A 15801-nucleotide genomic window follows, 5' to 3' on the forward strand; every position below is an offset into this window, starting at 1 on the left:
AAATTTATTCTAATCCTATTGAGCTCCTGCTAATGAGACAGACATCTGCAGCCAGCCAGCTGCCAAGTAGAAATTACAGGTACCTTACAGGGGAGGTGGGATCTTATTTAGGGAAATGAAAATGAAAAAAACAATCAGGGAATCCTCCTGGACATCCCCACTGAGTTCAGAACTTGCATATACTCTTGTTTCTAAATTGATGTTCCTTCTGTTTATCATATGTTTTGGATACTTTTGTTTTTCAGGGAGTTCTAGAAAGCTAATGTGTATTTATTATTGTTTCATAATCCTGTCCTGTTTTGTAATTCCTCCTTCGAAGTTCCTTCTGCAAAGTTCCTTTCCCAGACAATTTTTGATGCTTTGTATTTGGCAAACAGTGTGTTGACTTTTCTTCTTCCTTGCCACACATTTTAATAGAACTGAAACAAGCAAAGATGCCTTTGGGGTACTTTTCTGCAGTCTTAGCATGAACATATATAATCTCAAGAATATTAAGTATTCCTTGCTTTACTGCTTTTCTGTGCAGGGCAAGAAAAAGAAAGGATTCCTGTACCAAGTGGCTTAGGTAGGAAATTCACATGTACAAGGTAATGTTTCAGATTCAGTGACATGACATTTTGTAGTTACAGATACTGCTACACTTCAAGGATTTAATGTGGTTTTGAAGGAGGAAATACATGGTAATGAATTTTTGAACTAAAGAGAAGGTGGTGAGTTAGTTTTGGTCTACGTGGGTAGAGTTAGGGCTTGGCTGATTGAGGGGAACATGAGCAGAAGGGTCTTGCTGGTGGCTGTAAGGAATTCTCAGTACTCATGCTGCTTTTGAATATGTTGTTGAAATTTATATATTACCTACGCCCACAGTGGACAAAAATGTAAATTATGTGAGAAAACGTTTAATATGTTATTTTAAAAAAATCCATATGATAATTTCAGTTTTGTAGCAGGTTTTTCTGACATTTAGGCTTGAAATAGCTGCAGTTCCTCTTCTTTAAGCCTTGCTATTTGCATCCTTTGAAGAATGGGTTTGCTTTTCTAGAAGTGCTTTTTGGTTCTTCATTACCTGATCATAGGGTGGATCACACACCTACTTCTTTTCTGTTCTCCAGTCATTAATCCAGACTCCAGTTATGACTGGAAATAAACAAGTTGTAAACCCAAAACATTATCTCTGAAACTTGCTGGTCTTTCAGTAAAATAAACAGAAATCTTTGCTGCTGCTGTTCTTTATTTGAATCTTCGGTTGTGATTTAAACATATCCATAAAGAAATAATCTCCACGCATTTAAGGCAAACTCAAGGGAGTGGAGGGGAAATAAAAACAACACCTGTTAGGCTTAAATTCTGTTTGTTGTGTAGAATTATTTATCCTTTCTGGTGTAGTAAGAGGTCCCTTAATGTTTTTAAGTAGAACAGACTAAAGAGCTGTAAATACAGTTACATTTTCTAATGAAAATACGAGTGTGACATTGTGTTAATTGTTTCACAATATTTTGCCCAAATAAGTAATTAAAGCAAGTGAGTTTCCCAATACAGGTGTAAATTCTGGGAGGATTTCCCAGCTTGTACATCAGACTGAGCCAGCTGGAAATCTTGCAACATGACAGGTAACTGAGCCTGAGACTTGCATTTAGTTTGAGTCTTGCAGGTTAGGATCACGGGCTGGAAAAGCATTTAACAGTGTGTCCTTGGTGAGAGTGTCCCTGGGATGTACAAAGCAGTGTTTCAACCAAGTCCCTGACCTGCCTTCTCCCCACTTGGGCTGCCTGACAGCACAGTGGTTTCACCTGGAACAGTGCAAGAATGGATCATCCTGGTCATATCTTCTTGAATGTTTGGATTCTGAAATAGTCTGGCAGGCTGAAAGGAAGGCCTCGTGCTGGCACTTCCTGTATGTGCATGTGCAGGAGTCAAGTAACGTCATCTCAAAAACATGAATCGGCTGTAGATAATGTCAGTTACTGAAGCTTTTCAGAGGATAAAACCAAATAAATGCTCCATTGGAGCTGGTTTAGTTACTCTTACAGGGGCAATGGCTGGGAAGAGGCCAGCACTGCACACATCACTCCAGGTGTGGGCACAGTAAGGTTTTATACAGCAGCAGAGTCGTGTCTTTGTCTTGCTCTCATTGTGTCGAATTCTGTGCTACTGCTGAATATGAAGCTAAATTTTCAGAGAGCTGTAAGTATAGAGAGAGGCTACATTGGCAACTACATGCCCAGTGTGTGCTGCTGAGGTTCTTGAAGTCAAGCTGGAAGGACCGGACTTTCAAGACATCTGTATTCCTGTTGCCTTTCTTTCTATTACAAGTTTGCAGTATTTTCATGCCACTGCTGAATGTGTCACATGTTTAAATGCTGAAATCTTGGGAGTTTAGACCAGATGAGGTGTGTAGTGCTCACCCAGATAGGCTGTGTTTTCCCCACCTAAAGCATCTTGATTTTGCTGAAGGTGGCAGCAAATGTGTACTATATATGTAAGCAGAATCACAACTAAAATGGATACTGTTAATTAAACATAAATATACATAAATATATATAATATATATATATATAATATATATATAATATATAAATAGCTGGACAATATTCAAGGACCACTTCTTGCAAGCACAGCATCAGTGTGTCCCAATGGGTAGAAAATCTAGTAAGGGAGCTAGGAGACCAGTGTGGTTAAAAAAGGAACTGCTGGGGAAACTCAAGTGGAAGAGGAAAATCTATAGATCATGGAAGGAGGGACTGGTCACTTGGGAGGAATATAGGAATGTTGTCAGGGAATGTAGGGAGGCAACTAGGAAAGCTAAGGCCTCCTTGGAACTTAACCTTGCAAGTCGGGTTAAGGACAGTAGAAAGGGCTTTTTCAAATACATAGCCAACAAAGCTAATACCAGAGGCAATATAGGCCCACTGCTGAATGAGGTGGGTGCCCTGGTGACAGAGGATATGAAGAAGGCAGAGGTGCTGAATGCCTTCTTTGCCTCTGTCTTTACTCCTGCAGGCTTTTCCCATGAGCCCCAGATTCATATAACCCCAGAAGTAGTCAAGATAGGTGAGGACATAGTAGATGAGGATTGGGTTAGGGATCAGTTGCATAATCTGGACATCCATAAATCGATGGGTCCAGATGAAATGCATCCAAGGGTGCTGAGGGAGCTGGCGGAGGTCATTGCTAGTCCACTCTCCATCATCTTCGGTAAGTCATGGGTAACTGGAGAGGTGCCTGAGGACTGGAGGATAGCAAATGTCACTCCAGTCTACAAGAAGGGCAAGAGGGAGGACCCGGGTAACTATAGACCGGTCAGCCTCACCTCCATCCCTGGAAAGGTAATGGAACAACTTGTCCTTGGCACTATCTCTAGACATATCAAGGAGATGGGGGTCATCAAGAGCAGTCAACATGGTTTTACCAAGGGTAAGTCATGTTTGACTAACCTCATAGCCTTCTATGAGGAAATTACTAGGTGGATAGATGATGGTAGAGCGGTAGATGTGGTCTATCTTGATTTCAGTAAAGCATTTGACACCGTCTCCCACAGCATCCTTGTAGATAAGTTGATCAAGTATGGGTTTGATGATCAGGCAGTGAGGTGGATCAAGAACTGGTTGAAAGGAAGAAGTCAGAGAGTTGTAGTCAATGGGGCAGAATCTAGTTGGAGGCCTGTGACTAGTGGAGTCCCTCAGGGGTCGGTACTGGGACCGGTGTTGTTCAATATCTTCATCAACGACCTGGATGAGGGCACAGAATGTACCCTCAGCAAGTTTGCTGATGACACCAAGCTGGGAGGAGTGGCTGACACACCAGAAGGCTGTGCTGCCATTCAGAGAGACTTAGACAGGCTGGAGACTTGGGCGGGGAAAAACCTGATGAAGTTTAACAAGAGCAAGTGTAGAGTTTTGCATTTGGGGAAGAAAAACGCCATGCACCAGTACAGGTTGGGGGCTGACCTGCTGGAGAGCAGTGTAGGTGAAAGGGACCTGGGGGTCCTGGTGGACAGGAGGATGACCATGAGTCAGCAGTGTGCCCTTGTGGCTAAGAAGGCCAATGGCATCCTGGGGTGTATTAGAAAGGGTGTGGTTAGTAGGTCAAGAGAGGTTCTCCTCCCCCTCTATTCTGCATTGGTGAGGCCACATCTGGAATATTGTGTCCAGTTCTGGGCCCCTCAGTTCAAGAAGGACAGGGAAGTGCTTGAAAGAGTCCAGCGCAGAGCCACAAGGATGATTAAGGGAGTGGAACATCTCCCTTATGAGGAAAGGCTGAGGGAGCTGGGTCTCTTTAGTTTGGAGAAAAGGAGACTGAGGGGGGACCTCATCAATGTTTACAAATATGTAAAGGGTGAGTGTCAAGAAGATGGAGTTAAGCTTTTTTCAGTGAAGACCAGTGATAGGACAAGGGGTAATGGATACAAGTTGGAGCATAGGAGGTTTAAGATGAATATCAGGAAAAATTTTTTTACTGTAAGAGTGACAGAGCACTGGAACAGGCTGCCTAGAGAGGTTGTGGAGTCTCCTTCGCTGGAGACATTCAAAACCCGCCTGGATGCCTTCCTGTGTGATGTATTCTAGGTGACCCTGCTCTGGCAGGGGGGTTGGACTAGATGATCTTTCGAGGTCCCTTCCAACCCCTAGGATTCTATGATTCTATGATTCTATGATACCATTTCAGTAGGAATAAGCTTGTAGTATCTCACAAAAGTTTCTGATTTCCAGCTATAATAGCTTTGTCTTTCTTTTGATATGTTTTGTGGTTTCTAAGATACAGGTCCGGTTGTGACCTCTCGGGCTTCATAAGCATCTGTGTTTTGGCTGTGTGAGTTCTTAGCAGGTTTTAGTTAAAGATATTTTTCTAATAGAGGTCAAGTTAAACTTGATTAGAAGGACAGAACCAACTGGACAGCACAATATGTATCTGCTTCAAAAATATGGATGTGACTGGAGGTTGTTAGGAAGCCTAAGTTGGGCAGGAACTTGCTGGAGCACTAGAACAGGCTTGTGGCACCCTTTGAGATTAGTGATGTAGTCTTAGCCTTGGAGAAAGATCTTTACCCTTTATAACAAACTAAACTACTGGCATTGCAGGTGGATTCAAGGCAAAGCTTCAACAGCTCCAGCAAATCAAGAATTTTGAAGCTGAATTTTGTTTAATTAAAACTCAACTTTCCTAGTCTGTGATACAGGCCAATTTTGTTCGGCTTCTACATTGTCTGTAGCAATCCAGGATTCTGTGCAATCCATAAGGCAGGTTAGAGAGAATCGATGTTTTCATTACTTACTGAGACAAGCAATATCGTTCAGCTTGAAACTCAAACAATATGTCAATTCCTAAAAAGGATATACACTCCTGTCTGGTGTAACCAGGCTGAAGAACATTCTTCTAGCAAAAAGAAAGTTCTTCACAAAGGAAGTGTATTCATCTGCAAGAGCTCTTAATGGAGGAGGATTTACTGCCAAGCACATTATTGCAAGTGGTTTCTATTCATCTGTTATAGCATGAAACTCAACTTCAATGCATCTCCCAAGTACTGTGTATTAATACTGTTGCATTAACTCTGTGCTTAGCTTTGTTTCCCAGCACATCTCCGTGCATTATGTAGCAGAGGTCATGTAAACACTGCTACCAGGAGTGTTTCAGCAGTACTTGGTGCCTATACTGGCAGGTTGCTTTTTTGAGGAACCAGTGCTGTATAATTCTCCAGGTGAGAAACAAAAACTGGGCCACAAGGACATGGATCTGCCTGCTCAGCCCATTCCACTGAAATGCAGGTATTTACATCAGGAGTTTGTAGTAGCTCTGAGCTGTGTAGCTCATGCTCCAGTGTTGAAATGCAGTCTGCAATGGGAAGGTGCTGTGAGTACGATATCAGAGGCTGGTGCACAGATTTCTTAATTCCAGGCTTATTTTTCTAACCCCTGTTCTTACTTTTCAGGTCCTTTTTGCATGATATTGAAGTGCTTTGCGTAGAGTACAAATTAAGAAAATTTTTTTTTTTTTTTGTGAAAACATGATTTAAGGCACAACCAAGAATGTTTGGGACGACAATATTCATGTAATAACATGGGAAAACATTTCTGTAGCTACCATGAGGGATGGAACTTGGAATTCTACAAATGCATTGGATGCATCAGAAGCAGCTATGCTGGCAGTGAAATGTAGAGGGAGATCCTCATCTCCAAGTGTTCCTTGTGCTAGAGGAGAGGTGCAACTGCATCCCCTGGTAATTGCATGGCTTGTGGTATTTAGGAGCAGGGAGGACAGTGTGAGGCACCCACTCTGGTAGTCTGAGCCATAACAAAAGAGAGGATCTCTCCTCATTTCCATGTGGTATCTGTCACGGCCTTCTGCCACTGCCATCTGAAAGTGAAAAGGAGTGTTAAAGCTGTGTAAAATAAGACAATGTTCCCAAGAGATGTATTTTCTCTTGGGGTGATGCAGGATATATTTTGGCTTGAATTCCTCAGTCCTCGATGGGTGAGTAGGACAAGTGTGTGTGTGCTTCTGTTCTCCTCTTGTGCCATGTTCCATATGGTGGAAGATTTGCTTGCTCACTTGAGTTGTCTTTGCTGTTCATTCTGGGATTGTGATCCTCCGTGAAATGGCTTGGTTGTTTACTTTTGAAAGATGGAGTCCTTGAGTAGGTGGTACAGCCTGTTGTTTTTCTTCTAAGGAAAGGGTAGTCAACTGGAAGTTTTGGGTATGTTTCTGTTTACTTTTTGAGAGAGAGGGAGCATCTCTTGTCTGGGTAAGTTCTTTGTTTATATTGATTTGAGAAGAGCTGCTGCACTTCAGTTCCTTCTGTTGCCCTAATATTGCTGAAGGATTAAAAAAACCCTGTCGAGTACTAACACTTCTCATGCCCTGCTTGTTGTCACAGAAAATACTGTTAAATAATCCATAAGGAAATAAGTTTATCTCTTTTGTTATTCTTCAGTGATGTGCAAGCAGTTCTCACCTCTCTTTTCCTGTAGAGGGCAAGCGGCAGTTATTACACTAGAATTTACTGTTTTCTTCCTTTGACAGCAGGAGATGAGGTGGAGTTACTGGTTTTACAGTGTCTTTAACCAATCCAAAGCGAAGCCTTTATTGTAGCAGAGAGGGGCAGCACCATTCAGCAGGGTTTTTTTTGTCTCCTTTCAACTATTGGACCTTTTCCACACTAGTAGCTTCAGAAATCCAGCAAAATCTCAAGAACTGTTCCAGTCTTCTACTATTTTTATACACTTTGAGTGCCTCAGTTCAGAAGCCTAAACTTCTATGATTTAAACGGAATAGTCTCCATGTGTTGAAGCTCTTCTGGTTGTATTTTGAAAGGCATCTCACTTTCACCAAGTATATGCTTCAGATTTCTTTGAAAGTTGTGATTGCTTCATGATGTTCAAGCATATGATCCAAAACAGTTTGTATGCAGTGATTTTTTTTTTAATGTCTTTACTTTTGTTTATTTTCCCATCATAAATTTCTTAGTGGTTCAGAAATTGTGAGCAGAGTTACAGAATTCATCCCTGCTGGCTTTTTAAGTTGTGATTTACCAGTCTTAACTGCTGTAACTGATCTCATTGTGTATATATTTTCAATGTCTATATTGCTGATTTAAAACAAACCTGTACAGACAAGAGCTACCTTTCCAAGGATAAAGAAGAAAAATCAATATTATTTTTATGCAGAAATGAACTTTCAGTCCTGCCTACTGTAGGAGATAAGAATGTCTTCTGGCTGTTGCTGTCTCTTGGGTCTTTTAAGTCATTCCAGGTCTGGTCTTGTGGTTCATGTGGCAGGATGGCCCTCAAGAGAGGATGTGGGTGATGGAGAGAGGAATAAGAAGATGTCTGTATTGATTCTTGAGTTAATTTCAGAGATTTGGAGAGACAGCAAGAAACTTTTGTCTCATGTACTAGTTTTGTTAAATTTTCAACTCTTTTGTTGAAAACAGGGTGGGAGAGTTGGGGTGTTCAGCCTGGAGAAGAGAAGGCTCCAGGGAGACCTTAGAGCACCTTCCAGTGCCTGAAGGGGCTCCAGGAAAGCTGGGGAGGGGCTTTTCACCAGAGAGTGCAGAGACAGGACAAGAGGTAATGGTTTTAAACTGAAAGAGGGGAAATTTAGGTCAGACATCAGGAAGAAATTCTTCACCATGATGGTAGGAAGGCACTGGAACAGGTTGCCCAGGGAGGTTGTGGCTGCCCCCTCCCTGGAGGTGTTCAAGGCCAGGTTGGATGAGGCTTGTGCAGCCTGGTCTGGTGGGAGGTGTCCCTGCTCATGGCAGGGAGGTTGGAACCTGATGATCTTGAAGGTCCCTTCCAACCTTCACCATTTGATCATTCTAATCTCAAACTTCACTATTATAAAAAAAAAAAAAAAGTCTTACTAGATGTTACTCAAAGGTCAAAATAAATGGCAGGGGGAAATAAGGACCATGACACCTCTTCACTGTATTAGTGTATGTTTGAAAACAGATTGCCTACGGGAAGGCACGGTTAGGCTTCTGAAGGATTTTTGTGTGCATGTGGTATCCCTAGTGTACTTGTGGCAGGTGAGTAGTAACTGCAACACTCCTACCTAATAGTTGCACTGGGCCATAAGTCTGAAGTAGAATTTCTTCTTTGTGAGTAATAAATCAGGATATATTTCATGTTTTACTGTGCCCATATTAATAACTCCCTGGAAATATGATGACTAATAGATAATGTTTCCTTTTCAAAAATCCAGTAGTGTAGTAAAAAAGCTTCAAAGCATTTGAAAACGGGGAAGTAATAAACCACAGTATCTGTGTTTTTATTTTCTTGAAGTACCTGGTTCTCCGCTGACCACCAGACAGGCATGTTTACCTGGAATGAACTTCAGTCATTTAAGTGTATAGACTAGTAAGTGACTGGCTTGCTGTAGGTGGTGCATTTTCTAGGCAAAGGCTTCCTGTCCTTAGAGATAATTTCACAATATCCCTGTATATTGGATGAAAACTGGAAGAGGGGAGAGCTAGATTAGACTTTAGGAAGAAATTTTTTCCTGTGAGGTTGGGGAGACTCTGGAACAGGTTGCCCAGAGAAGCTGTGGCTGCCCCATCCCTGGCAGTGTTGAAGGGCAGGTTGGATGGGGCTTGGAGCAACCTGGTCTGGTGGGAGTGGACTTACAACCTGATGATTTTGAAGGTCCAACCCAAACCAGTCTATGATCGCGATTGTATTTTTTGTCATGTTTTTGTCTCTAGGACTTTATCCACCAGTGATGATGTTGAGGACCGAGAGACTGAGAAAGGGCGCCTGGAAGAAGCTTATGAGAAGTGTGACCGGGACTTGGACGAGCTGATAGTGCAGCACTACACAGAGCTGACCACGGCCATCCGCACCTACCAGAGCATCACCGAGCGCATCACCAGCTCGCGCAACAAGATCAAACAGGTCCAGTCATCTGGAGGGAAGGGGCCACAGGAAAAGATGGAGGGGGACTGTTTGCAAGGGCGTGGACTGAGAACACTTGGGGCAATGGTCTAGAGCGAGGTAGATTTAGACTGGATGTTAGGAAGAGGGTTCTGTACAATGAGGGCTGTGAGACAGTGGCACAGGTTGCCCTGAGAGGTGGCAGAGGCTCCATCCCTGGAGATGTTCAAGGTCAGACTTGATGGGGCACTGAGCAACTGGATCCAGTTAGAACTGGATCCAGTGCATCCCTGTGCACTGCAGGGGTTGGACTAGGTGGCCTTTAAAGGTTCCTTCCAACCCCACACATTCTATGATTCTCTTCTATTAAGTTGAGCCTTACATATGTTGGTGTTTGCATCTGCTTGATAATGTCTACTGAGTACAGACCCATGCAACCCCTCTTTTTGTTGCCCTTTTATTGGTGTTGCAGTGCTGTAAGCTTCCGTTTTATCCTTTTATTTCCCTCTTTTCCCAGTTTACCATCATTCTGATCTGAACTAAGAATTGAATTGAGAAAGCCCTCTTACCCACTAATTCTGAACAATGCCTGATTCTCAAGTCACTCTGGCATAACTAGGAACAGACCATCGAGTTGCAATATAGTGGTTACAGGCTGTGTTTTACTAGCAACATGTTTTTTGTAGGATCTCCTGGTTGGTTGATAGCATAAGTAGTTGAAAAGCAAAATGAGAGGTGGATCAGAAGCTCAAAGCTTTGCAGTGCCCTCTGTTCATTTATTGTCTGGGCATGTTGTTGTCAGGGTTTTGAAGTCTTAAGGGCTGCTAAGCTAACACCTTTCCATCTAATCTGTTCATGTTTTGGTATTTTGGCCTCCAACCACCTCCTAGATAGTCTGCATGATTCATCAGCTTGCTTTTCATTCAGAACATGAATATTGCTGCTATATCCAAACTCACTTCTGTTGTGTGAATGTACATGAACTCTGTGCCCCGCCCCCCCTTCTTGTATCTTTCTGTGTTTTGAGTGCTCACATTTGGGCCCTGTGCCAGTAAATAACTGGTGCTCTTTGTTGTGGACTTGTTCCATCTGTTCTCTCCCTGCAATGATAGATGAGTTCTTTGGGCTCCTCTCCTCTTTTACTCTGTGTAGTTTGCTATACCAAAACTTGGCAAACTAGGTACCAAGTTTATTCTGTGTTTGGGTTTTCCCCCCCCTGCCCCCGTGGAGGTTTTTTGCTAGAACCATTCACAGGGGTGCTTTAGGAGCAGTAAGCTTTTACCCTTTTGGGGCTGTGTGCTGACCCTTCTGACTCTTCAAATTCATTTAGCATTTTCAAAGAAAATGAGACCATTCTAATGCTTTCCAAGGGTAAGAGTTCATTCTAGGATTTATGTACAAACCTCAGCGCTTTGAAAGCAAAGATCAATTGTACTAAATTTGAAATCAACTGTACCCAGTGGCCTGTTTTCACACAGTATACTAAGCTTTGCAGAGGTCAGAACAAACACATAGGGTGTGACCTTTTGTTCCTGCCTGGAAGAATGTCTGTAAAGGTGAAGGACCTTTTGATATTTAAGTTTTCATATTAGTTTTGGTCATTAGTATTGGAGTAGCTTTGATCTAATCTCATGGGAGGTCCCAGATATGGTTGGCCATCAATCTCTATTACATACTCAGACTTTTTGATGTTACCCTCTTGTGGAAGGGGGATGATCACACAGGCCTTTACTTGCATTACAGATTGGAAGTGATAAGTAGTCCAGATCTCTCTGTGTATCTACCTTTTGTAATCAATTCTTGTAGGAATTCTTCCTGGGAAAAGTTTAGGTTTGATTCTAGCTTTGGAGGTGTTTACTACTGTAGAACTGAATTTTAAAGCAGAAGCAGTCTGGCCTAATGAGAGGAAGTTCATTCTGAAGGACATTCTTAAGAACCTTAAGGTTTATTCCTTCCCCTGTTCTCAAATGTAGATATGGTTGATCTTTCTTGAAGACCAGGAGCAAGAATGTCTTGTGAGATTTTCTTCTAGCCCCTCGATTCTTTTGCTGACCTAATGTGGCTGTGTGAAGCAGCAGTCCCCTGGTGATGGTGTGCTGGGTCAGAGAAACATTTAAAATTAAGGTATTGAGCAGGGATTAAGTCTGAAATTAACTGTGTGCATTGTAGTTTGCCTCTGCTTTTGCAGCAAGTTATGGCAATCTAAGCTCGTCTCTTTTTGGTCCATGTATGTGTCCCATCTTTTTGTTTGTTGTTTGTTTTTTTTTTTTTTAAACTGCCTTTAGATGGACAAGGTAGGAGAATGAGCAGCTGAACTGGGATTTCTGGAGTGCTTTGAAGGCTTGTTATTTAAAAATAACTTGAAGGGCCTACTTCTGAGAGTCTCCATGTGTAATTCAGTCAGAGTTCAGGCTGAGAAAAGGTTGGAGCCTAAGTATTCATAACTTATCACAAAAACAAGAGCAGTGTGAAAGGAATGTGTGAACCTGTGTTGTTAATTGCTTCCACATTTTAATATGTATTATTGAAATGCATTATGCAAGAAAAAGTGAGGTTACACTGTCCTTACCAGAGGATATTGGGAGAACCTGAAAACAGGGAATGCAGGCTGATTGTTGGAGCAGAAAAAATGGAGAAGAAAACACTCTTGATTCCCTGAATGGGGTAGAATAGTAGAGAATTTGCCACTTAGAGAGGATGGCATGAGGCTCAAAAACTAACTAAATGGCAAACCCTGAGGTGTTTTTCAAGGCGATGTAACAGCCTTGAGAAATAATCCAAGTGCTGAGTTGGACTGTATCTTAAATGCTGTTTGTTGCAATGAAACTTTATCTCTTGTTAAAAAAAAATAATTGTATTGCTTGAGGTACTAGGAAAATGATTCTACTCTTAGTCAGGTTTCAAGAAAGGGACACCAAACTTGAAGGAAGGAAGGAGATGTGCCAAAAGATTTAATAGGCAGATGGAAAATGTTTACAGCGGAAAAATTAGTAGTGGCTTATTTGCTTTCACTGAAAATTGGGTTCTTGCTGGATGCCAAAAACACTGAATTGAGTTTTCAAAAATGTGCAAATAAGCCTAGGATCCTGCTTTTGTTCACCTAATGATACCTCAGCTAAATTGTCACTAGGGGTACAGAACTTTCATTTGACTATGAAAGCAGTTCCAGTTTGTCTGGACTGTTTTATTCAGCCTAAGGATGTACCAGAAATTAAGGCATTTGGATTTGGTTATAGTCTTCCTGTGTTTTTTGAATTCCTAGTAAAGTCAATGTGGGAGAAGGCTGATCTGATAGAAGCACCAGTTACAGGCTTTAATTAAAAAGGTTTAATTAATCTGTTGACATGTTGCCTGTAGGTGAAGGAGAATCTGCTGTCGTGCAAGATGCTGCTGCATTGCAAGCGGGACGAGTTGCGCAAGCTGTGGATTGAAGGGATTGAGCACAAACATGTCCTGAATTTGCTGGATGAGATAGAGAACATCAAGCAGGTGCCTCAGAAGCTGGAGCAGTGCATGGCCAGCAAGCACTACCTCAATGCCACAGACATGCTGGTAAGATGTGGTACCTCCTGCTGAGCCAATGTTTACCAGAAACACACTGGTCAACTCTCATGTCACTTGCAGACAGATCTGCTTTGTATCCTATTAATTGTCTTTTTCCTGCTTAATTTCTTTTGTCCTTTGCTGATTTCTTGTACTGGAATTTCCATTTGCTTTGTTTTTGATCCTTTCTGACTGGGTAGAAGGTCAGTCTTGCATCCTGTTTGTTGAACTCTTGTCTTTCAGAGCTGTCTGTCTTCGCCTGTTGACTTGTCCTGATCCTACTGCTTTCAGGAACCATCTAGTTCTTTTCCCATTTGATCTGCACATAGGATTTCCTTCTGCTTTTGCAGCCTGGTGCTTTGTTTGAAAATTGATTTCCCAGACACCTGCCTGTATCATCTTAAGTTTTTATACTTTATTATTTAGAGTTTTTTATGGAAGAACTATCCTGTTTCTTTTGTACTTCATCTCCCTGAACATACTCAAAACATAATCAAAGCCATTATTCCAAGGGGATCTCTTTCACTATTTAGGTGTGTTTGTCTCTCATTGTCTTCCTCTAGATCTTTTACCAGGACCCTTAGTCCTTTCTACTTATTTCCAGCTCTCTTTAAATGTTTTTTTTTTTCTTCCTCCCTTCTAGAATCATAGAATGGTTAAAGTTGGAAGAGACCTTAAATATGATCAGGTTCCAACCACCTTGCCATGGGCAGGGACACCTCCCACTAGACCAGGCTGCACAAGCCTCATCCAACCTGCCCTTGAACACATCCAGGGAAGGGGCTTCCACAACCTCCCTGGACAACCCAAGCCAATGCCATCTGGTTTATAAGCATACCTTTCAATTCCAGTCTTGTGGTAGAGGTAGAAGTTTCCTGAACTGCTCTAATAACCATCTTTTTAAACTTGTTTCTGGACATAACAAGACTGCTTCCTCACCAGGCTGCAGTCCTTTCTTTCCTGGAGCTGTCTCCTACCAGTAGTTAGAAAAATGTTACAAGGGAGGTGATCCCCTCTACTCAGCCCTCCTGTGTGGAGTCCAGTTCCAGGCTCACCAGTATGAGTGAGAGATGAAGTTACTGGTTTGAGTCCAGTGAAGGATCACAAAGATGGTTAAGGGACAAGAGAATCTCAAATATAGGGAGAGGCTGAGAAAGCTGGGACTGCTTGACTTAAAGAAGAGAAACCTCAGGGTTATAAATGTCTGCTGGGAGGGTGCAAAGGAAACAGAGCTGGGCTCAGTGACAGGAGAAGAGGCAGCGGGCACAGATTGAGGCTTAAGAAATCATGTCTGAAGATAAGAAAATACTCTACTGTAAGAATGGTTAGACACTGGAACAGGTTTCCCAGAGTGGTTGTGGAGTCTTTACTTGTGAAAAACTGTCAAAACCAGACTGGATGGAGTCCTGGGCAGCTGGCTTTTGGTGACCATGCTTGAGCAGGGGGGTGGATTAGGTGTTCTCCTGAGGTCCTTTCCTCCTTTAAGCTGTCTGTGATTCAAAAGTGAAGGCAGAAGTATCTGTTCATATTCCTCTTTGTGTTTGCTAGAGAATGCCTTTAAATGCAATATTTTCATTGCCTTCTTTTGTTATTGTTTTTTTTTTCAGCTTTCCTGCTCTTTGTATTTCTCTTATCTGTGCCTCTTTGTCTTTTTCATAACTCATTATAAGAAGATGAGGAGCTGGAAATCTTAGTGTTGTCACCTTTAATTCCTAGAGTCCAGATTTGAACTTTAATTTCCTTCTTTCTGTTTTATCTCGTTTTACCTTAAATACAAATTCTTAAACTTTTCCTGTTCCCTCAGAAACATTTCCAACCATTTGATGTCAGCCTCCTAATCCCCTTCTCTGGTGTGTGTAACACTATCTGGATTTTGGTTGTTGCTGTCACATCTCCTTGTCTGATTTCACTCTGCTGTCACCTTCCTGTTGTCTTCTGTTGTTCATGTTACTTTCATGCCACACCTGGCACAATCATATTTCTATAATCTTGTGAGTTTGTTCTTTTTTCATTTTGAAAACCATTTTCCAGGAACCCTTATTCTCCTTAGAGTCTCACTGTCTCTTCAATATGAACTATAGCCTTTTTCAGTATTGTAAGCTGGGATGGCAGTGACACCATTTCTGTTGTGTGGTGTAGAATCATAGAATGGTGAAGGTTGGAAGGGACCTTTTAAAGATCATTAGGTTCCAACCTCCCTGCCATGAGCAGGGACACCTCCCACCAGACCAGGCTGTACAAGCCTCATCCAACCTGGCCTTGAACACGTCCAGGGATGGGGCAGCCACAGCTTCCCTGGGCAACCTGTTCCAGTGCCTTCCTACCCTCATGGTGAAGAATTTCTAGTGTGGTTTTTATGATGCTTGAGTGTTATGTAAAAGCTATCAGAGTTCCTGAAGACAGATCAGCAATGCAGCTACTTGAAGCAGCACATGTAAGAAGAGTGCAGTCAGTTTTTTGCCAATATTTTTATTAGGTTTCTGATGTAGGGAATTGGAGTGTGGTGCTAGTGAGATATTTTCAATTAGGGGAGATGAAAAGTAGATATAATTAAAGGGCATTTGGTCTAGGAGGGAAAAAGTGTTCAGAGTGAACATCAGTATCAATTGAAATGTTAACCAGTTGGTTAACTGGTTTTATTTTGTTAACATGGCTTTATTTTGTTAATGGACTTGCCAGTTTTCTTGCTTTTTGGTTTTGCTTTTTTAAACTAAATTTTCAGAAGGAAATAAGAGAACAATAATTCATGTCCTGCCTGGAATATAAGCTAGGAAATGCAAGAAGAAAACTAAGAATACTTAGGATGTATCACATAATGTGCTTTAAAAATGGTTTGCAGTATATGTATTTGTCATATCTTAGTGTTGTGCACTGTCCCACCTGCAGGTTTTTA

General features: G+C 41.9%; 1 protein-coding gene across 1 annotated transcript in view; it reads left to right on the forward strand.

Annotated features, from left to right (window-relative positions):
- EXOC4 (exocyst complex component 4) overlaps window positions 1-15801 on the forward strand; it is a 409379-nt gene that overhangs the window by 13101 nt on the left and 380477 nt on the right. Inside the window, exons 2-3 of the mRNA XM_051612171.1 lie at window positions 9197-9386; window positions 12723-12917. Of these exons, the coding sequence (XP_051468131.1) occupies window positions 9197-9386; window positions 12723-12917 (385 nt within the window). The remainder of the gene's footprint in view (window positions 1-9196; window positions 9387-12722; window positions 12918-15801) is intronic.

Source organism: Apus apus, chromosome 1 (assembly GCF_020740795.1).
Source record: "Apus apus isolate bApuApu2 chromosome 1, bApuApu2.pri.cur, whole genome shotgun sequence".
Lineage (NCBI taxonomy): Eukaryota > Metazoa > Chordata > Aves > Apodiformes > Apodidae > Apus > Apus apus.